Genomic DNA, 22,618 nt, shown 5'->3' with positions numbered 1-22,618 from the left:
TTTCAAGACACAGCCCGACTCTAAAAGAAAGACAGCCCTATAGCAGGCCTGTTCAGTGTCCAAAAACACTCGGACTGGGCAGGTTGTTACTCGACAGCCTCGTCGCCTCTCGCCCTGATAAACCCACCACGCCGCGGTCCCCGTTCTCCTTCCGCATTGCTTCCGAAACCGAAAGCGGCGCAAAACTGGACCTTCCTCCCTGCCGGGCGAGCTCTGCAGCTGCATAGGCTGGATTTTCCAATCGGCCCTCCTCCTCCTCCTCCCTCCTCCTCCTCCTCCTCCTCTGCCCGGCTTTTCCCGTTCCAGCAGGGGAGCCGAGCGCTCAGCCTGCCCAGGTATCGAACGTGACGCGCGGGGAGAACCAGCGCGCTCACCTGTTGCTCGCCTGGGATACTTTTTTCCTTTCGCGGGACAGGATCGGACGGGAGGCAACTTTCCCCTCGGCCCGGTCAGCTATAGGGAAGAGGGAAGGTGACAGGAGAGCCGCGGGTGGCGGAGGAGCAGAGGGTCAAACGTATTCGCGCTCCCGGGTGTAAGTAAACCAGTTGCCTATTTTCTATGAAGGAAAGGACGAGTTTGGGCATAAGAAAATTACTTCTTTCTTTTGGAATTAATGTAACCTGACTTGATCTTCGGCTGTTTATGGTTAAAAATGACGTGGGAATTTCGACTCGGTCACAACTTGTCTTTGGGAAATGTTTTATTTATGCTTTTGCAACCCTACTACTTGGGAATGTAGTAAGTATTTTATGCATCGCATTTACAGCCGGGAACTAAAACTAGGAACCATTTATAAGGATTTAGGCGTTAAATAGGGCGATCTTAGTCTCTTTAAATATTGAATGTCCTGTCAGCGTTTGCTTGATGTACTCTTTTCTTTAATGGTAGTCCAACCCAGGTTTTAAATCAAGCAGTTTATGCTGTAATGTTTCCTAGCTACACCCGTCTACACCCATTATTTCCATCCTGGAGAGCATTGGGAAAAATAAAAATAATTTTTTTGCTCTTCTGTAACTGTTTTTTTATATCAGTTTGCTTGCTAAAATGTGGTTGGTTAATTTATTGGGCTCAGCTAAGCAATTGACGAACATCTACTTAAAAATATCTTCAGAATAGGTATGAACTTGTGTTTTAAGCTACAAATGTTATATGCATGAATTTAAAACAGTTGAATTTAATATTTAACAATGGAATCTCGGATTCTCGTATCAGTCTGTTGGAAATGGATCTTCTTAAGTTTGCATTGGATGGAAGGCAAACTTATACAAGAGTCTCCTTGTCTTTTGTGTTAACTATCACCAAATGTTCCCATCAGTAGTGTGGGAGAAGCTCAGTGGAATATATTTGTCCTTGGAGAGGAAGGTGAATCTGCGAGGAAATTCCCTTTCAAAGTTTATCATGAGCTCCGGACTCTCCCTTCTTCTTGCTTACAATATAAGAATAGCAACTTTATTTTACCTGATAGGACTGTTGCAAAGCTCAAGACAAATCTGTGCTAGAAAGTGATTTGAAGGTTATTTCTCCAGTTTAGCATTCGAGGGGCAGTGGAATACCAGCTTCCAAAGTTTTTAGCAAGTCCATAGCAATAATATTCTCTGGAGGGTATTTGTTTAGTTTCCTAAATATTATTATGCCTTAAATCACTGAATTAAGAAAGAACACTTATTTTTTGCAGATTAAAAACATGTTTATAATACTTGCTCAGAATTGTGGCATTCATTTTGTTAATTTCTTTCCTGTACAAATGCATGAAAAATTCAAAGAATGTTCCTAACATCCTGAGTTGCTGCCTATTGTTTTTAATTGATATTATTCTGGATTTGCCTATGCAGAAATTATATTTGACTAGTGAAAAGCAAGAGACAAGGAGAAAACTCATTCACCCTTTTTTTAAAAAAATGCATTTTTCCAATTTCAAATAAGAAATAGTCTATTTACTAAAATATAGAGTGTAGCAAAACTCAGGTCTATACACAGTTCGTTATAAACATTACCTTAAGTGTTTGAAATGGTTCCCATTTTCTTCTACACATTTCCTCATGCTTTTGACACATGACATTTGAACTTTCACAATTGCAGTAATATATTAACTGGGAGAAAAAAATACAGTGTGAATGGCCTATGGGCCTGACTTTTACTCTGCACAAGTAGTCCTTCACTTAGAACCATATGTTTAGTGACTGTTTGAAATTACAACAGCAGTAAAAAAAAGTGACTTACAACTGTTTTTCATGCTTAAGGTAAATTGTAGCATTTCTGTGGTCATGCAATCAAAATTTGGATACTTGGCAACTAGCATGCATTTATGATGGTTGCAGTGTCCCAGGCAGGGGTGAAATCCAGCAGGTTCGTACAGGTTCTGGAGAACCCGTAGCAGAAATTTTGAGCAGTTTGGAGAACCAGCAAATACCACCTATGGCTGGCCCCAGAGTGGGGTGGGAATGGAGATTTTGCAATATCCTTCCCCTGGAGTGGGATGGAAATAGAGATTTTGCAGTTTCCTTCCCCTGCCATGCCCACCAAACCATGCCCACAGAAACGGTAGTAAAAGAATTTGGATTTCACCACTGGTCCCATGGTCATGTGATCAACTTTTACAAGCTCCTGACAAGCAAAGTCAATGGAGAAGCCAGATTTTGTTTAACAAACATGTCACTAATTTGAACATCTATAATGATTCACTTAACAACTGTGGCAAAATTTATTGGTTCGAAAATGGGCAAAATTCACTGATATTCTGTTGATAATGTCATTTTGTCTAGGGAAGAAGCCAGTGGTGAAATGTAAAATTACTACCAGTTCTGTGGGTGTGGCTTAGTAGGGGTGTGTGTAATGTGACTGGATGGGCGTGGCCAACTTTTTTTTTCTTTTTTTAAAAGCATTTTTTCTACAACCTCCTCAGCCGAAGAGGTTGTAGAAAAGAATGCTTTTAAAAGCCTCTGACGATCCCAGCTGAGCCGCACAATCATCAGAGGCTTTTTTTTCCTTTTAAAAGTATTTTTTGGGCTGAAGAGGTTGTAGAAAAAATGCTTTTAAAAGAGGGGAAAAAAGTCTTTGATGATCACATGGCTCAGCTGAGCAGGGGGGGCTGGGCGCAGGGATTTTTGCTACTGGTTCTCCAAACCATCCGCTGCCATCGCTACTGGATCGGGTGATCCGGTCCGAACTGGGACCATTTCACCCCTGGAAGAAGCCCATTAAAGTCACTGGTACTTCAGGGTAATAGTGATAGTTCAATTTCTATGGCCTGTATCCCGAGGACTTTATTCTAGCCTCATATAGCATTCTTCTTTATAACATTGAAAAGCTAAGACAAACTTATCATTGATCTTTATTTATTTTCATTTATATGGCTGTCCATCTCAAATTCCTGGCTCTGGGTGGCTAACAACAATTAAAAGCACCTTATTGAAATGAAATGTGATGCATTCCTTCCTTTCATGATGACAACTGAGATCAGAGCAGTGTGCCTCAACTTGTTAAATTTAAGAAGTGTGGACTACAGTTGTCAGAATTCCACAGCCAACATACTGTCTTTTCTGGGGTTCCTGGGAGGTCTTAAAAAACCTGACTTTGGTCCCTGGCAGGTTAATGTTTAATGCATTTAATGCATTTTTAAGGGCTCGGTTGTGATGTGTGTTACCATTAAGATCGTTTTAGTCTGGGCTGTCTATGTGATTTTATGGTTTAATTGTTTTTACGGCTTTGGGATTTTTATGCCACTCAATGTCCATGTGAATTAGGCAATAGGTAGGTAGGTAGGTAGGTAGGTAGATAGATAGGCAATTCAACAGCTATTCTCCAAAGCAGACAGAAAAGCCAAAAGCATGGATCTAACTCTATTTGCAGAATCTTAAATATTTAAAAGAGAAAATTTTGGGTAGCTGAGGTTAGAAGCCGGTGAATGGCATTGAGTTGCTTGTTTTGCTTTATCATTTGCATATTCATTTGTGGAATGAAGAACCTTGAATCCCCAAAGAGAGAAGCTGAGTTGGATTTTATTGACCAAGCAACTCAGCAGCCATCCAACCACTTTAGTAGTTTTCCCCCAGCAATAATAAGGCAAGAAAAGTGGACAGCTGGAACACTCCTGGTTTCCTGTATTGGTAATCCCAGGCAAGAAAGACGAATGGCATCCTGTAAAAAACCCTCATCCTGGCATTTTGGGTGGAGTGGGCAAAAGCAGGCTGCTAGCCTGACACTCCAGCATCAAGTTTGTCTGGATGCTACAGTCCTGAATCACCTGTCATGTTGATCTGATAGGCGTAAATTGAATGAATCAGGTTCATGGAGAAAAGTCACTGAAAAATACTTGCTTCAGAATTAGGTCATGTTTCAACTCAGTGGGGACATAAAAACACATGGGGTGTCCCTGCCCCTAGGAATTTTGGTTTACGCCTTTCTTAATGACTTTGCAGGTCAGTTAGTGGAAAGTTAATTGGGGTGCCACCTTTCTAGACCTTATGATTTTTCTCATTCATTACATTTTAAGCATTCTTTGTGGTAAGCATTTTAGTATAGCTATTTGGCAATGTCTTCTTGACTATTCCGAAGTGTAGAGCAGATTTGCCTCATCTAGTTTTGTTTTCTTTTTTTACTTTGCCTAATCTAGTAAGGTTGACTTAGTCTTCCATCCTTCCGAGGTGGGTAAAATGAGGACCCAAAATTGTTGGGGGAAATAGGCTGACTCTGTAAACCGCTTAGAGAAGGCTGGAAAACACTGTGAAGAGGTATATAAATCTAGGTGCGGACTACAGTTGTCAGAATTCCACAGCCAACATATTGTCTTTTCTGGGGTTCCTGGGAGGTCTTAAAACCTGACTTTGGTTCCTGTCAGTTTAATGTTTAATGCATTTAATGCATTTTTGGGGGCTCTGTTGTGATGTTTGTTAGCATTAAGATCGTTTTAGTCTGGGCTGTCTATGTGATTTTAAGGTTCAATTTTGGGATTTTTATGCCACTCAATGTCCATGTGAATTAGGTAGGAGGTAGGTAAGTAGGTAGCTAGGTAAATAGATGCTAGGTGCTATTGCTATCCTGCTGGCTAGAGATTGTAGTCCAACATATCAAGGTGATGCCTAATCAGGGAAGGTGTTGTGTGCAGGTATTTATCAACAAGCATCCTTGCTTTTGTTCAGTGCTTTTGTGTGTATATCATTTAAGGGGTCACAGGTCCTTTTTTTCTAGAATAGGCTCCATCACATCCTCTCTATCTCCTAGCAAACCTTTTTTTCTAGGAAGATAACATTGTACACAATGCATTTAAGGAATGAGGAAAAGAAAATGCTTGGAAAAGATAGTTCTGTGAGTTTTTTTCCTGGTGATAATATTCCAGTCTTTACTTGGTGTCCTTGTGATTCTGGAGCAATGAGGCAAATAACAGAGTACTAAATATAAAATGAACAAACAACTTACTTAGTAAGTATTCCAAAGTAATTCAACAAGCCTTAATCATTATCATAATCTTGCCAGTCTTTTTTGCTATAATTTTAAGCTCTGTAGCTTGGGACACAGAAGCTAGAAATCTGAGAACCTCTACAAAAATGTTTATTGCTTGTTTGCTTGATTTATGGAATTTATAACCTGACCCAATCCCAAAATACTCCACCCCTCAAAATAAGCCACTAAAACTGAACAAAATCCAAACCAAAAATAACCCTAGAAGGCAAAGATAAAACCTCCAATAAAACTCAAAAGAGGTGTCTGTAGTCAGCCAGTTTCCAAAACTCTTTGAAAGAAAATAGTGTTAACCTGCCTATAGAATTGCAGTGAGTACAGGCAGTCCTTATTGAATGACTATTTATTCAGTGGCTGTTTGAAGTTACAACCAGCATTGAATGAGGAGGTCTTGCAATGGATCCTTGTAGTTGTGACTATTACAATATTTTGGGAATTGCATAATCGTGATTTGGGTGTTTGACAACTGGTTGGCATTTACCACATTGTAGTGTCCTATAGTCATATGAACACTATTTGCAACCTTTCCTTCCAGCTCCCAACAAGCAGGCCAATGGGGAAACTGGCAGGAGATTACAAATGACAGTTATGGGGCTATGGGATCCTTAGAATTGCGTTTGTAAGCTAGCACAGTCTCATAACATCATGCTTTATCACTTAACACATCACTTAGAATCGAGTTTCTGGTCCAATTTACATTATTAAGTGATGATTACCTGTAGTTTCTTGGTGGGAGAGTAGAGGTAGTGCTCATTTAGTGATTGCCTCATTTAGTGATCATTTGCAGGTAGAATAATTATGAAAAGTTATTCTTATAAGTTGTCTGAAGCCATTGAGAACTGTGGATCACACTTGTATCAGAACAGAAAGCGATGGGGTTGGATTCTAAGAGCAAGGAACGCAATGGGGTAACCTAAGAAGTCTTGTGTCCCTTCTCCTTCCTGTGCTTTGCGAAACCCCTCCCTCTGATGACAGGTAATTCCTTAGGAATGGAGCAAAAAAGGGGGACCAGGAAACTTGGTTGTTAAGTGAAACGATTGTTAAGTGAAATAGCAATTGCGGTTATAGTCTTACTTCAGCTTTCTTTCGCTGTGAAAGCTGTATGTGTTACCTCTAGATGAGATGGGTGGCACACAAATAAAATAAAATAAAATAATAACAAACAAACAAATAAGAGGATTGGTCACAAAATTTGTTTAAGAAAATCTATATGGTCACCCCAACTCATTCTCTCTTGTGCTAAATGAAGACTAATTCTAAAACACAGCCTCACCCATTTTGGAGCTATTAGAATGATGTCAACTATGCAAAGCTCTCATCTCCAGAGGCTGCAGGTATTCATAATTATCTTGAAATTACAAGAAGGTTTACACAGAGATATTTAAAGACTTCATGGAAGCGTAAACAATGCTATGTTTATCTTTTCTGGTCTGTATGGGTAGAGTTTGGAATTCACTGCAAAGGTGTTCAGAAGGTGATCTGACATGATGGACGGCATGTAGATTGCCTCCTGCGATCCTCCAGTTGCCTAGCCACGGATCACTGATTGGTGAATATTTGTCATCAGAGAAATCCACTGTAACGTACTTATAAAAGGGTAGATTCACACAGTGTGTATACCTTGTTAAACTAGGATAATAATGTTATTTTTTGGGGGGGGGAATTTCAACATTTTAGGCGTTTGGTAAAGAACAAGACTTCCAAGAACTGGTATTGAGATAACAATTTGGGATTTGATCAGTGCTCGGATCCAGATTTCCTATAAAAACCTGGTGGTTCATAATAGACATTGAACCCAGGGTTGGGTTCTACTTACCTTTACTACCAGTTCGCAGCAGGGCTTGCTTTGCTCGTGCGCACTTCTGTGCATGCACAGAAGCCTCCTGATGACCTCAGGGTCGGTGGGCGGAGCCTCCCACTGGTTTTACTACCGGTTCTATAGAACCGGTCCGAACCAGGGGCAACCCACCACTGATTGAACCTGTAAAAGATTTGCTCTGACCTTCTCTTCAACTTATAATGAATGTAATTTCCTGTTTCCTTTTGTCAGGGTTTTTTTTTTCCTTCCGTAATTGCCCCGCTATTTTATCAGAGTCCCACTTGATCTTTTTCTTCTATTTCAAGTATCGTACCATTTCGTATCATTTTACATTATACTTCTGTCCTGGGAAATCCATTAAGAGGAAAACAAATCCTGCAAACTGCTGCTGAAAGTCCTTCGATTGGTTGAAACTCTGACTAAAGATTATATGTTGGAATTATGACACTGAGGGACTTTTTCTCATTATTGGGGAAATAATTATTGTTCTTGGTGAAAGAGAAAACCTTTCAAAGCCTATATCTCTAGAGTTAAATGCCAACACAGGAGTCCTTTTTTTAAAAACGTAGTCTAGTGAGGCTGAGGTTGGATTTTAAGTAGCTGTAGAGATAACCCTTTTTAAAAAAATATGTGCAACATTAGAAAAAGTATGTTTTAATTTGGACACTAGCAGCCACCTTGATTCTACCTGGGAGTATGCTTACCAGAGGTCCAGTAAAAAGAGGAACATAATCATCCTTTTTCTCTCATGTGTTTTGTTTGGCAGGTACAGCCTTAAAATCAAATATTGTCCAGGTTTTTTTTAGTGTCTTGGGCTTCTTTGAAAAAATTTGGGCTGCTTTCATAATGGTATTTTTTTTTACTGTGATCAATTCAGTATTATTGTTCAAGATGTTCTTGAAAATAAAGATTTATTGAATTTATTGGATTTATTGCAATATTTGGAAAAATATTGCAATTGAAAAACCCGTCTTTCTGATATTGGATAGAATAATTTCATATATCTGTAGGCCGAATTCTTTTTTTTTTTTTTTTTGCAGTGTTTCACTGTAGTGTTGGTCATGGATGCCAAGAAATTTAAACAATTTGTGTGCCTTCCTTTTTTCCCTATTTGTCCTTTACAATTGTCCTCCTTGTCCAATGGTGAGTTCTACTCATCTTTACTACTGGTTCGCAACGGGGCCGTGTGCATGCTCGCTTCACTCGTGCATGTAGAAGCGTTCTGATGATGTCGGGGTCCATGGGCGGTGCCTCCCTCCGGTTTTACTACCGGTTCTATAGAACCGGTCTGAACCGCGGGCAACACACCACTATCCTTGTCCTTTTCAGATATCTGGCAATCCTTTCCGTGACAAGCCAGACTTCATTAGGGCAATGGGTTCATGCATTTAATTTTATCTAGGGTTTGAATCTGCAGTAGGAATTCCACTACGACAGTTGCAGCAAGTTTGAAAGGTGTTTTTAAAAAATGGCACAAAGCAGTGGTATGAAATTCTATTTTTTTTACTACTGGTTCTGTGGGCGTGGCTTGGTGGGTGTGGTGTGGCTTGGTGGGTGTGGCTTGGTGGACGTGGCAGGGGAAGGATACTGCAAAATCTCCATTCCCACCCCACTCTGGGACCAGCCAGAGATGGTATTTGCCGGTTCTCCAAAGCACTCAAAATTTCCGCTACCGGTTCTCCAGAACCTGTCAGAACCTGCTGGATTTCACCCCTGGCACAAAGTCTATCATTATACAGATAGAGAGCATCCATGTGAAAACCCCAATGGAGGACATTTACTGTAAATATTTGCTGGCTATGGGGAAGATTTTAGGCGGCCTTCAGAAGAAACTAAAAAAAACTATTTTATTCATGTATTTTGTTTCTTGTATATAAAACCAGCAGTAATGTGGGCAGCACAAGACTGAGCCTGAAATGTACAAAAAATTAAGTTGGAATGTTTTCTTCTTTTTCTGGCTTAGGGAAAGAGAAAGTGATACTCCTGAGCTCCTTGCTTGGTTTCAACTTGACACAGTCTGGGTGAGCACACCAAGGGAGTTTGTGAGCAATATCCCCCTTCCCTAAGTTTCTCTGTGGCCACAGAGAGTCTGTCCAGCTCTCTTCCTTCCATTTTTCTGTCCTTGAAATTTTCTGCCTGCTTCTTTGAAGGTGTGAGTTGATCCTCTTCACATTTGGGACAAAGCTGGTTGGCAGCTCTTAGTCACCACAGAAGAGACAGAATTCTTAAGACAGGATTGGCAAATGTGCTTTCCACTGATCCTGTATGAAAGCCTTGGCCCAAAGGCTCCCCGCCAGCAGAAAGATAAAAATCTTGGACCCAAAACTGCAGCTACGCACGCTACATTGCCTGGCAGCTTCATCAGATCAGATGTCACTTAACCTCAGGAGGAGTTGACCCATATTTTCTGCTCATGTGTCACCGTCCACTTTTTCATCCTTCCCTCCGCAGATACAGATAGTCGAGAATCTGTCAGGTGGGCCAGGTGAGTCAAGGGGAAACCTGCCTGTCAGCTTGAGGAAAAGTAGGTCTACATAGGTTTAGGTATAGGTGGAATAGCAAATAGGAGAGTAATTGCAGAGAAAGATCCTTGATCCTTGATCAGGTCTAAAGGTCTCAAGTAAGTAGATGAATTTGTGCTGGCTGAGCCCTCCTTTCCTCTTGAATTTTCTTTTTCTTTCTCAGATTTCAGTGCCAAATAATTTTAGCACAATGATGCAGTTCTCCAGAAGAGATGTTTTTCTTAGAATTGTCATCTCGGTAAACCATCAAATTCAGTAGCAGTGGATTGGAGAAATCTTTGCTTAATGTGTGCTTTTTAATATAAAATCTGAAAATAAATATATTTTTACAAGCCAGTAGTTATAATTCTTTTTCTTTTTCTAAAAAAAAAAAAAAGCGAGCGAGAGAGAGAGACAGGAGCATTGTCTACAAATAAAGCCTCAGGGGATTTCCAATGATCTAATTATCTAAAATAATGCAATCCTTGTTTTTCCAGGTTTTTAAGGGAGCCCTCTTGTGAATAGGAAGGTTTCTTCTTCTGATTGAGCACTGGGAAGTGATTTTAGTTGACATGTCAGTTTTGGATTCCTGTAAGTTCCCTTCCTTTCCCCAGCTTCGTACTGGAACTATGTCAAAAATCTGCACAGAAAAAAAAAAGTAAATTAGAAACAATGTAATGGGAAAGTTAACTCTATGATATCATTGTACAGTAATGTAGAAAAATTTTGGAACTTTCCTATGGTAATGAAGCATATCATCTCTAACACTCGTATCCTACAGTCTCTGCTGTTTTATGCAGAATTTCCAGTTTTCCCCATGGAGAAAGTTCCTGCACTAAATTACTGGAAAAAAGCAGGGAAGCTAGAATTTTTCTTTCCTTCCTAGGTTATTTCTCAGAATTGCTGGGTCTATTTTTTTTCAGATTAGTAAAGTGTTGATCCATTGGTTGTGACGGAATTTGATTTACCCAGGCCTACTGTACAGGCTGAGAAAGTTACTCATCCAGTTTCTATGCTTAAGGTGGATTCAAACTTACAGTCTCCTGATTTCTAGTTGGTGCCTTAATGTTTTTCCTGCAATTGTAGGTTCCACTTTTTTTTTTTTTATCAGCCCAGAGGGTTAATCTGTTGCAGTGTTTCTCAACCTTGGCCGCTGGACGATGTGTGGACTTCCAACTCCCAGAATTCCCCAGCCAGCAGAGCTCTGCTGGCTGGGGAATTCTGGGAGTTGAAGTCCACATATCGTCCAGCGGCCAAGGTTGAGAAACACTGATCTATTGGTTGCAACAGGCACATTTCAGTCCATGAGTAAAAGAAGTCCTGGGATTTCTTTGGGACTACTTGGATCATAAGCAGATATGGGTCCAATCAGCCTTGGCGGCTATCGGTGGATGAAGTTCAAGCATGAGAAATAAACGTGGTAGGGAGAAGACCAAAGCAAAATCTCCCCAGGTTGGTGCTGCTCATTTTGTAGAAGCAGCAAGATAGTTTAACCCAGAGAATTGCAGAATTAAATTTTCTGCCACCTCAGATGTCTGACTTCCTCCCCTTCCTTCCTCCCCATACCCCGCCCTTGTTTAGTAGTTGATAGTTCGATCATTCAGAATGGTGACCTTCTGCATGCAAAGAACTGTTGAAAAGATGGGTTTTAAGTAGTACTACCAGAAAACCTTAAAGACTACATTCAGTCTACTTGGGCGACAGGAGTTGACAGCCACTTGATGTCTCATAATCAATTCAAATAGTCACCATTCTCCATCATATTGGAGAGCATCACTGGCCTTCCATTCCAAGGATAAGAATCATAGTTGTACAATGTTTGCTGAATATGTAATTCCCAACAGTTCCGGTCAGAATTGCCTAGGTCATAGACGCTGGGAAATATAGTTCAGTATTAACAAAACAGCCACTGTTCCCTACCTTTGCATTAGATTTCAGTGAGTACGTTCTGCTTTAGCAGGGTTGATAATATTAACTCTTAAATGTATTTTTGATTATCTGCTGGAAAAGGACACAAGACATGTTGAACTCCTTTCAAAACCAATGGTTGCCTAATGTACAGTTGACTTGGAGATTCCCTTGAATTCAGAGGTACTTAAGCATATGCAACTCTGGATCAGGCCCACTGCCAACACACATTGCTCTAAGTCAGACCCTGTTCACCCATTGATCTTCAGCAATCTTTTGCTCTCACTTTGGCTCTACTAGTCTTCAGCCATATTTGACCTTGGTAATCAGGAATAATAGTTAACATTTAGCACATCTGGAGGAGGAAGAGCTAATATCAATGCTTTCAGAAGAGCTAATATTGATGCTTATTTGACATGTCTCTGCTTAGAGTGAACTTTCTCCAATTATACAGAGTAGAATTAGGACTTAAAATCTGCTGGTTTGTATTTTATGATTAGGTAGACTGCACAGTTCTGCTTTTTCTCCTTCTTAAATGTAGAGATGTGTAAATTGCCCTTACATATTTCTGTTGTAGTATTTCCTCTGTTGCAATTTCTTAACCAACCATAAAATATTACTCCTTTTTCTTTTAGGTAGAATAAGAGGAAGAGAACATACAGTAATGGAGTATATGAGTACTGGTAGTGAAAATAAGGAAGAATTTGACTTACTGCTGACAGATTTAAATATGTCCGAAGTAATTGACATCATGGAGAACCTTTATCCCGAAGGTGACCTGACAATTTACAAAGACAGCCTCATTGCTCTGCACCCAGAAAAGAACAAAAATGAGGAACGGACTGAATCTTTGCTGTTCAGCCGAAGAGAAGTTTCTTTGCTTTCGTGTGTCAAGTATGGGAGTGTGGAAGACCTGCTTGCATTTGCCAATCAGGTGTCAAACACCGCAAAGCAGTTGTGCCAGCAGAGACGACAAGAATCTGGAATCATATTAAACATGGTGTGTGTTTTTTAAAACCTCCACCAGCTATTCTGCATGCATGTATTTCATATGGAACTTGGCTCAAAGCTGTGGGTTTTGTGGCTGGATTTTGGAGTTTTCACAATTTAGGTCTGGCTGATAAGAATTTGCTGACCAGCCATTGCTGTCCACAGACATTCCTATACTCTTATCACGCTGTATAATATCTAAATATGGGAGTTAGATATTATTTAGTTCCAAAGTGGTGAGATGGTGAAGGTATTGAAGTACTGCACCTTACTTGAGTGACCTTGGACCTCTTACACTTTTTCTCATTTCCTTGTGAGGCCCAGAGTTACCGGAAAAACCCTGAAAAGAAAGGGGAAATACCACTTGAAGCTCCAGGAGAAAATTACATAGTACAGGAAAATGAATCTTAGTCTGAGCTGTTGTTTCTGCAAGCAGAGTCTTTAGCTTGGATTTAAGTTTCTGTTTGCAACTATAATGAACAAATCTCGGAGTGCAATACTGTTATTAGCAGCTAGCTGAGCTTGGCTTCTTTCAAATAGCTAAGCAGGATTGGACTTGATTAATACTTGGGAGGTCATGAGGGAATCCCAGGTTGTAGGTCATGCTGAGCAATCAAGAGGAGGCATTGAGCTTGTTGAGTGAGACCTTATTGTATAAATTGATTCACTTTCTTTAAAAGAGAGTTGTAGTTATGAACATAAAACTAAAACAGATAGTTTGCGCTTTTCTAGGATGCATGCATTTATCACCCTGTGACACCTTATATGAAATTACATTGGAGCTGCCTTCCAATTAATCTGCCTGTCTCTTTCTGTCTGTCTATATCTGTCTCTGTCTCTACTTCCAATCCATCCATCCATCCATCCATCCATCCATCCATCCATCCATCTTATATAGCCACCCACCTCACTAAAGCCAACTTTTGTGCATTCCCCAACTTTAAATCTCAGCCATGATGCAATTAAAAATCTCATGTAAAAATACAGACTGAGACAAAAATCTAAAGTCTGAGTATTAAATGTGTTAATTAATATACTGCCCATCTCACCAATAAGATGACTGTAGACATACGAAATGGTAAAAAGATAAATATTTGAAAACAGTTCAAATTATTAAAATTATGCAGTTATCAACCATGTCTCCATGGAGAGCATATTTGTCAGCCCTTATTTATGGTGGTTGTATCAATCCTTGCTCAGAGTTGCTATTTGCGACTATGAGAACTAGAAAATTTGATATTTCTTGACAAAACGCAAATTAAATATGAAGTTTCCATAACAGGTTGAAATTAAGGCCAGGAAAAGAGGATCTTCAACCTTCTTGTCACTTCTCACGAAGAGAGTTTGCCCTTTGATTTCTGTCAGTTTTTTTTTTTTTAGATGAGAAAAAGTGAGGCTAGGTAATAAACCAGTGCTTATAGTAGACTTAGCTTAAAATCAAATGGCAGGCAATAGTTGTAAGAAACCATTGGATGGATCTAATCAGCTTTTTAGTTTTGTTTTTCATATGTTCAGGTCTTTTCACAAGGTTTTCCAATCAGATAGCATACCATATGATGTCTTGCCAGCTCATTCTCCATTCAGTTTTTCAACTTCAGCTTTGCTTGTGTGCCAATTCAATCATGGCCTCAAACACAATTAAACTTCCATAGTACAGATTAATCTCTGTAGAGGCAGTTGAAATCCCACTATTTTAGAGCAGATGAAGCTAGGCTTAAATATAGTAATCTACTTGCTATACTTGAACTCACCCCAGATATTTTGATAGTTTTCTCTTGATTAATTTTCCTTTGGAGAACTTTACCTTGTTAAAAAACAATCCTTGTACTTTCAAAGAACCATTCATTCTTTCCAGTATACAAATAATTAGATTTCAAATTTCTTCTGCATCATCTGTTCTGAGAAAAAATTAGTTTATACACTTCTCTGCCAACCTCCTAAATACAACCTTTGAAGATACAATACCTTGTATTTGCTCTCAGAGACAAACTCACAATTCTGTAGAGCAAAAGGTTAGAAGATAGCCAGAATTACCCAATAAACTACTAAAAGGACACCTTATGTAAGCCTGCTGATTAGGATGTCAATCAAGCTGTTGTTGCCAGACAATTAAGTGCAACTTATGCTTTATGCAAGGCTAATCACCACTTGGAATTATAAATATTTTCAAGATGAATTGAGTACTTCACATGCTGTTCCCATTTTAATGTTCTATATAAAGACTACTATGGTCATGGAACTGCTATGTTCTGAAAAGTAGAACATCAGCAATGTTCTGTTAGAAAAGAGCTGTAGCTTAGAGCTGTTGTCACCTTATAGGTATTGCTTGTGAAGACCTATGTTCTGTCCTAGATACAGATATCCACATATCCATGTATTTTTCCTGGCAGCGTTTCATATGTAATTCACTCCTGGCTCATTTTGGTATTCCTTTATCTCCTCTTCTATAGTATGTATCTATCAGCCATAGGTGTCCCAATGGTCTCTTAACTAGACACACTCCAGAGCTGATCTTGCTTAGCTTCTGAAATCAGCCAAGGTAAATTAACTGCTGTTACCTACTAAGACTCTGTAAAGGTATGTGACAAAGACCTTGGAAGACTGGGCAAAAAGTCACTTCCAAAGATACAGTTAGATAAGACACAGCATAACCTGTAATTGGATAATTGGCTGGGTGAGAGACATCCATAGTTTCTTGGATACTAAAGGAGGTGGGAAAGGATTGTACTTTCAGACTTACAAGATTCTGTCCATGCAGCTTCACAACAAAGTAGAATTAGCTCATCAGGTCACGACTCTTACCTGGTTTGCCCCAGAGGCAGGTTTCAAAACTGGTTGCTACCGGTTCGCTCATGGGCACATGGGCACTTGCGCACACGCACAATGCTTCTCTGTTTGTGCAGAAGCATCCAGGGGTGGACGGAGCTTCCCACCACCGCCACTACCAGTTCACCAGATCTGGGGCGAACCGGTAGCAACCCACTACTGGTTTACCCTCTGTGGACAATATCCTGCATGTCTGAATCTCAGATGTCCATTCCCTTGGCAGCATCTTCCCAGGTCTTTCCCACATACCAGTTTACAGACTCTAGGCCCTAGTAAGAAAGATCTTGGGGAAAATGTAAGACCTCAGAAAAGGCATTGCAAGGTAATGGTAGATGGTTGGTGCATATAGATTAATTCAGGTATGTGTATTCCAGTAAACTCATCTGTATTTCAGAATAAAAAGGTTGTGAAAGAGTATTGTGTTTTGATTTTTCCTTTATCTCAAATATCTTTAAATAGATCAAACCCAAAAATGGGCGCTATAAGATTGACTCAGACGTGCTTCTATTTCCTTGGAAGCTAACATACAGAAATATTGGGACTGACTTCATTCCAAGGGGAGCTTTTGGGAAAGTATACTTGGCACAAGATACAGAAACCAAAAAGCGGATGGCTTGCAAGCTGGTAAGGATTTCTTAATTATCTTTGGCAATGCCTGTGACACGTTAGGCCTTCTCTATAATGCTGAAATAAACGAGACTTATTTGTTCCTTTATGATAGAAACCAGCATTTTGTAAATGAACTTACTCCAACATGCATATGGTAGACTCAAGTTTTGAAACTTGGTCTAAGTAAGACATACCCAGTTCTCTTCTTCTTTGGAAGAGATTCAATACATACTTCATCAACGAATGCTGAAGTGTCACATATGTGAGATGGGTGGCTGTATACATTTAATAAATAACTAAATGTAATTATGGTTAACAACCATCTGGAGGTGGATAACTATGCTGAAACTAATTAAGTCTGGTCAGGATAAGATAGAACATCACTTGAATAGTCTTGGTTTGCCAATGAGAGATCCACGGAGAAAAGATAGAATGCCACTAGAAGAATGAATCAACCAAAGCTTAATGCCCTTTGGGTTGGGATGGGATGTTATAAGCATTCTATCATAAAAAAAAAAAGATAGGAAGCTTCTGCCCATTTATACTGATGTTGACATGCTTTTATGATTTAAAAGAACATACTAGCGTTTTACAGTAGAAACATATGGAAGGATTTTTATTTCTAATACTTTGCCTGAATTGCTGTATTAAAGCAGTAATTTCTATCAATAGACCACAATCCTGCTGTCATAGATACTCCATCATTCTCTGGCAAAGTTCTTAAGACGATGAGTAACAATCAAAGAAAGATGGGCTTTCTCTGTCCATTATTAAAAAAGAACAAAGGGAAATCCCTCCTCCCCATTCTAGCTAAATTTGCTGAATTGGTTTGGGGTCAGTTTGCCTCCCCAGCATGAAAAGAAGCCCTAGCTTTTCCTTGGGACTCCAGAGAGGAAGGTTGTGGTTGAATGGTTTTCTGGATCTACTTTCTTGTTCATTTGTTTGTTTTTCAATTTAATAATCTTAATTTTCCAGATTATTATGTGAACACAGGGTAGTACTTCACAATATAGACCATCAAATTAAGCTTTTGCAGGCATTCTACCAGAACTATCTTTGCTTGGATGGTATAATTTAATCAGTTTATATTTGGCACATAGGTTCCCGTGGAACAGTTCAAGCCATCAGATGTTGAAATCCAAGCCTGCTTTCGCCATGAAAATATTGCTGAACTTTATGGAGCCATCTTATGGGATGAGACAATCCATCTCTTTATGGAGGCAGGAGAAGGAGGCTCTGTCCTAGAAAAGATAGAAAGTTGTGGGCCTTTGAGAGAATTTGAAGTCATCTGGCTGGCCAAACATATTCTCAAAGGACTTGAGTTTCTTCACTCAAAGGGAGTTATTCATCAGGATATCAAACGTAAGTTTGATTGTGCAATATAAACTATATTCAGGATAACCCCAGCTTCTTTTAAGGTTATTTGGAGATTTTTACTTACTGAAAATCACTTGAATTTCTGCACCTTAGAGACATGGTATATCCAACTTAACTTTTATTAATACATTCATCTACAGTGGGTAGATAATAAAGTTGAGAATGTTTTAAGGACAATATGTTATGTGGAAATGGAATGAATTAAATGCTAAATGGGCTCCATGCATTGCAATCTTAACTATGACTGCTCTGAAGCAAGTCCCATTAAATTCAGGAATCTTGTTCATAAAAGTAAACATAGGAAAGTTGGGATGACTGTAGCTCTTATTGGACTTAGTCAACGGTCAGAAGTTTGCAAGCCTATTGTAAGTTTGGAAGTCTGCAAGTTTCCACTGGTATATATTAACGAACCTTATGACTCCCCCCCCATTTATGTTGTAACCCCTTGAAAAGAATAGAGTGATGCAATCAGGATTAAACATTCTGAGAACGGAGACATATATTTTCTGGTTTAATTAGACAAATTCTGGAGTCATGCATACCATTAAGTCATGACTTGCCCAGCCAGTTATTTAATTAACTATGATATTTTTACACCTGACAAACAAACCTTACAAACATGATTGGCTAGTTTTACGCAGAATACTAGGCCAAAATCAAATAAACCACACTATGGCATAGCATAAAGTGTGCAGTGGAAGTTTTGTATTCACGAATGACAGATTGTAAAAGCAGGAACATTGAAGTTGGAACTGCTCAGTCCTTTCTCTCTCTCTCATCTGCAAGAATTACTTTCTTTGTCCTTTGGACCTCCTGGTTAAAGGTATAAACATCTAGCATTCCTGGAGGGCATTGAATTGCTCTGGATCGTTAGGTTTGGTCTCTGTTCAAAATTCAGTAATATTCGGCATGGGGGTGGAAGGTAGCATCTGTCATTGTAGTGTTCATTATCCTAAATTATTTCCATTTCCTGAAATTTATCCCAAAGTTCTCCTCTAGAGTACAGGTTTCCTTGACTTGTTACTGTAATAGAGCCTGGAATTAGGGTCATAAGTCAATGTAGTTGTAAACTAAGGCATCACATGCTCAGAACCTTGTTAAGCAAATGCTTTAAGTTAATCCATTTTCCCCAATTGCTGTTGCTGGAACCTGGAAGTTCCAGGTAGCATAAAACCGGCAAAAAAGATTGCAGATTGCGGTCACATGATGACTGGATGTGCAAATTGCCACAAATGCAGACTGGGGTGATCATGGGGTGGATGTGCAGTGATCATAACTTTGAAAATAGGTAATTAAGTGATCGGTCTTTTTTAATATTTTTTTTTATTATAAATAGAAAGATCAACATATTCAATATCCATATAGACAGTTTGTTTTCTGGTTACAATTCCTTTAAATAGTACTCCACATCATGACAGTGATGATATTCTCTAGCAATAATCTTATGGTAACAGTGCTTTTCCTTCATAATACTAATACATATTAATTATTCATACTAATTAGAATTAATAATAGCTTACAGTAATCAACCGTAATGATAAAATTAATCTTTCTCTTATAGTTTTAAAAGTTCTAACTTCTGTTTCTCTTATTTAACCATCGATAGAACAAGTCCCATATCTCAGACTATTCAGGGTCTTCCTTTTCTTTAATTTCAAGAGTTAGTCTACTTATTTCTGCACATTCTAAGATTTTTTTTATTATCTTCTCTTCTGTAGGGATCTCCTCGCCCTTCCAATGTTGTGCAAACAGAATTTTGGCCACTGTTAACACATGTACTATTAAATACACATTCCTTTTACAATATTTTTCAGGTATAATACCCAACAGAAATATTTCCAGTTTTAGATCTATATGTTCCTTTGTCATTTTTTCTATCCCGATATGTATTTTTGTCCAATATTTTTTGCTTTTGGTTCGTCCACCACATTTAGTAGTACGAACCCGGGATCTGATTGCACTTCCAACACTTGGACATATCTTTAAACATCCTGGCTAATCTTGCTGGAGGGAAGTGCCATCTATAAAACATTTTATATAAATTTTCTTTATATGCAGTGGACATTCTTAATTTATAGTTTCTATCCCACAGTTTTTACCATTTATCCAATTCTATAGAGTGCCCAAAGTTTTATGCCCACGCTGTCATGGTTTCCTTTACTTGCTCTTCTTCCATTCTAATACTCAATAAATTATAGAATTTTTTAATTAGATTCTCCTCCGGTCCTATTAAAATTTGATCCAGTGCTGTTGGTTCTTTATAAAAACCATATATTTTAGCGTCTTTTTGATATCTAGATTGTATTTGTACATAGGGCCACCATGTTAAGTCTCTCCCTTGTCTATTCAATTCAATTCAATTTGTTTTTCAGCTCCCCTTTCTCATTCAAAATGTCTTTACATCTTACAATTTTTCCCATAGCCATCACATTTGGGTATGTCAATGCCTCCATTGTAGAAAAGTGATCGGTCTTAAATTGAGGATTATCTATACTTAAAAGGGCATTTCCAGGCCCAGGAAAATGAAAAGTTCTATGAAGAAAATTTATTGCTTTTTCTGCCTCCCTGTCCCGTCGGAGGGTCCTCTCTCTTTAAAGCTATGCTGACATTTGAAAATCCAGTGGATGATGTTTAAGTTGGCATGGAAATGCATCAGGAAATGTTCCAGCGAAGAAAAATGTGGTAGAAATCCTAGCAATTGAAAGCATTTCACATCTAGCATTTATGAAGTGCTTTAGAGCAAAAAAAAGTCAATTCATATTCCTGCAGACCTCCATAACTTTATTTTTCTTCTATAGTCAAAGATGAACACTCCAGGAAAAATTTCCTTTTCCTCTTGTGTGCCTTCCCCAGTAATCTGCAGGACAGCTTTGTATTGCAGTTCTCTTAGATCTGCACATCTCCACTTGACTGCCCAGCCAGGATTAAGTTTAATTTAGCATAGCTCCTCTCCCTTTTCCCTTCTGAAGAGAGCATGGTAAACTCTGGAATGACAGTTGTTGCTGATGTAAATATAGCGCTATCCCCAAAAGGACCACTGGAGTCTGGATCCCTCTGTCCCTTTCCCAAGAGAACTAGAGCCTCCCTGCTCTCAGTTGCTGGTCTGATGTCTCAAGGTCTTTTGCTCTGTTCCTCATCCTGGCCTTCAACCCGTTCTGGTCGCTCACCCAGGCAGTTCCACTCGCCCAGCTCAGTTCACCTCCGTCATCCTCCAGTGCATCTGGCGCCCTCTCTTATCACTGACTTCAGAAGTGGTATTCATCAGGTTCTGACCAGTTCTGAAGAACCGGTAGCAAAAATTTTGAGTAGTTTGAACAACCGATAAATAACACCTCTGACTGGCCCCACTCCCATCTATTCTCTGCTTCCCAAGTCCCAGCTGATCGGGAAGAAATGGAGATTTTACAGTATCCTTCCCCTGAATGGGGTGGGAATGGAGATTTTACAGTATCCTTCCCCTGCTACACCCACCAAACCACACCCACCAAGCTCTGCCATGCCATGCCATGCCATGCCACGCCTACCAAGCCACGCCCACAGAACCGTAGTAAAAAATTTAAATCCCACCATTGACTGACTTGCCCATTCACCTGGATCAACTTGTCTTCCCTGTCTTCTGGTGCATCTGGCTCACTCACTCATCTGCATCAGCTTTCTTCTCTATTTGGTATGTCTAGCGCTCTTTCTGATCACTGGCTCACCCACTTGCCTAGATCAGTTCTCCTCCTGGTATGTCTGGTGCCCCTGTTGGCCACTGGTTTGGCAACTTGCCAGGCAGCTTCTCTCTCTCTCTCTCTGTGTGTCTCTCTCACTCTCGCTCTCTTTTGCCTTTATCGTCTCCTCACCATGCAGCCTCACCAAGCAGGGACCATGTAGTGGGGTAGTGGCAGAGTGGGCCAATAAGCTCCTCTTCCCATATTTCTCTTCTTCCTATGTTTACTTTGCCTCCGCTTGCCTCCGTTTCCCTCCTGCCATTTCTCTGCTTGTCTCTCTCTCTGTCTACTTTTCTTTTCTACCTCACTTTTCCTTTATTTCCCCTTTGTGCCACACACCTCTTCCTTTTATATCCTCCCTCAGCCATTCCTTTCCCCCCTAATTTCTGGCAGGTCATCTGCCCAGTATTTATCCGCTGCATGAGTATCACTCCCTGTAATTATCCTGAGTCCTGTCACACTGTGCTGTGGTCCCGGGACATCTCCAGCTGGCCAGTCCAGGTGCCCATGGCGATCGGGGCTGCCAATTAGCTCCTGCCCCTCCCTTGCCCCCGATTGGACCCAACTGAGATCCCTGTGGAAGTGGGATCAGGGCAAACAGACCCTGGAACACCCCCAGCCAAGCCACTTAGCTGATCGGCACTGCGCCCCGCAGTCGGCCCTCCCCATTACACATACTCCCTGCTACACAAAGAAAGGAAGAAGATTCCTAAGCAACTGAGCTGCTTCTAACACAGCTTCCTTTGGGACTCTACTCTATTTATTTTTTTACTTTGTTCAACATGAGTTAGGAAAGAATGGGGCATAAGAGAAAGACACAGGAAGGAACTGTCAGGCCTGCCCCTTTCTTGTTATAACTCTACAAATGACAAGTTTTTTTTAATTTCCTGGCTGATGACAAGCAAAATAGGGCAGTAAAACTGAAGGCTTGATTATCACACTCTATCATCCGAAACTAGGACAGTAGCATGTAGCAGTGACTTATAATAAATGCATTACTGAAGAGGCAGGATAGAGTTTGGCAATGTGGGTAGAGAATTGCTCAACAATAGGGTTTTCTACCAAATGAAGGCTGAGTAAATAGCACTTGAATTCAGCCATAAGGAAAGACCTTTCGAAGTTATAATATTCACCATCCTTCTGAGCAAAGTTCTGCTCCTTGCTACTTTAAGTCTGCTTCATTCCAAAAGCATATTTTTGGCCAGCCAGTTTCCCCCAATTTAGTACCTTCTAGATTTGTCAGTGTAATTGTAGTCCTAAATACATCTGAAGGACTGATGGCTGTGATAGCAGTGAAATGCTGCTATTCAGAAAGCAGGAATCAGAGGTCTGAGCTGCAGACTGCACAAAATATGTCATGCACTTTTGCTTATGTTATCTCATAATATTTCATAGTCTTGCAGTAAGACAGGACCGGG

General features: G+C 39.8%; 1 protein-coding gene across 2 annotated transcripts in view; it reads left to right on the top strand.

The window, feature by feature from the left end:
* Positions 1-289: 289 nt before the first annotated feature.
* MAP3K8 (mitogen-activated protein kinase kinase kinase 8) overlaps positions 290-22,618 on the top strand; it is a 31,010-nt gene continuing 8,681 nt past the window's right edge. Inside the window, exons 1-7 of one of the 2 annotated variants that reach the window (XM_034401984.3) lie at positions 300-532; positions 9,240-9,297; positions 9,427-9,761; positions 10,275-10,368; positions 12,321-12,685; positions 15,961-16,125; positions 17,211-17,472. In XM_034401984.3, coding sequence (XP_034257875.1) covers positions 10,350-10,368; positions 12,321-12,685; positions 15,961-16,125; positions 17,211-17,472 — 811 coding nt within the window. In that variant the 5' untranslated portion in view covers positions 300-532; positions 9,240-9,297; positions 9,427-9,761; positions 10,275-10,349. Of the gene's footprint in view, positions 533-9,239; positions 9,298-9,426; positions 9,762-10,274; positions 10,369-12,320; positions 12,686-15,960; positions 16,126-17,210; positions 17,473-22,618 lie in introns of both variants that reach the window. The other variant, XM_034401986.3, reaches the window with a different exon arrangement.

Source organism: Pantherophis guttatus, chromosome 4 (assembly GCF_059756535.1).
Source record: "Pantherophis guttatus breed Tessera chromosome 4, ASM5975653v1, whole genome shotgun sequence".
NCBI lineage: Eukaryota > Metazoa > Chordata > Lepidosauria > Squamata > Colubridae > Pantherophis > Pantherophis guttatus.
Note: the sequence above shows the minus strand (reverse complement) of the source record. Positions and strands in the feature narration are given on the sequence as shown.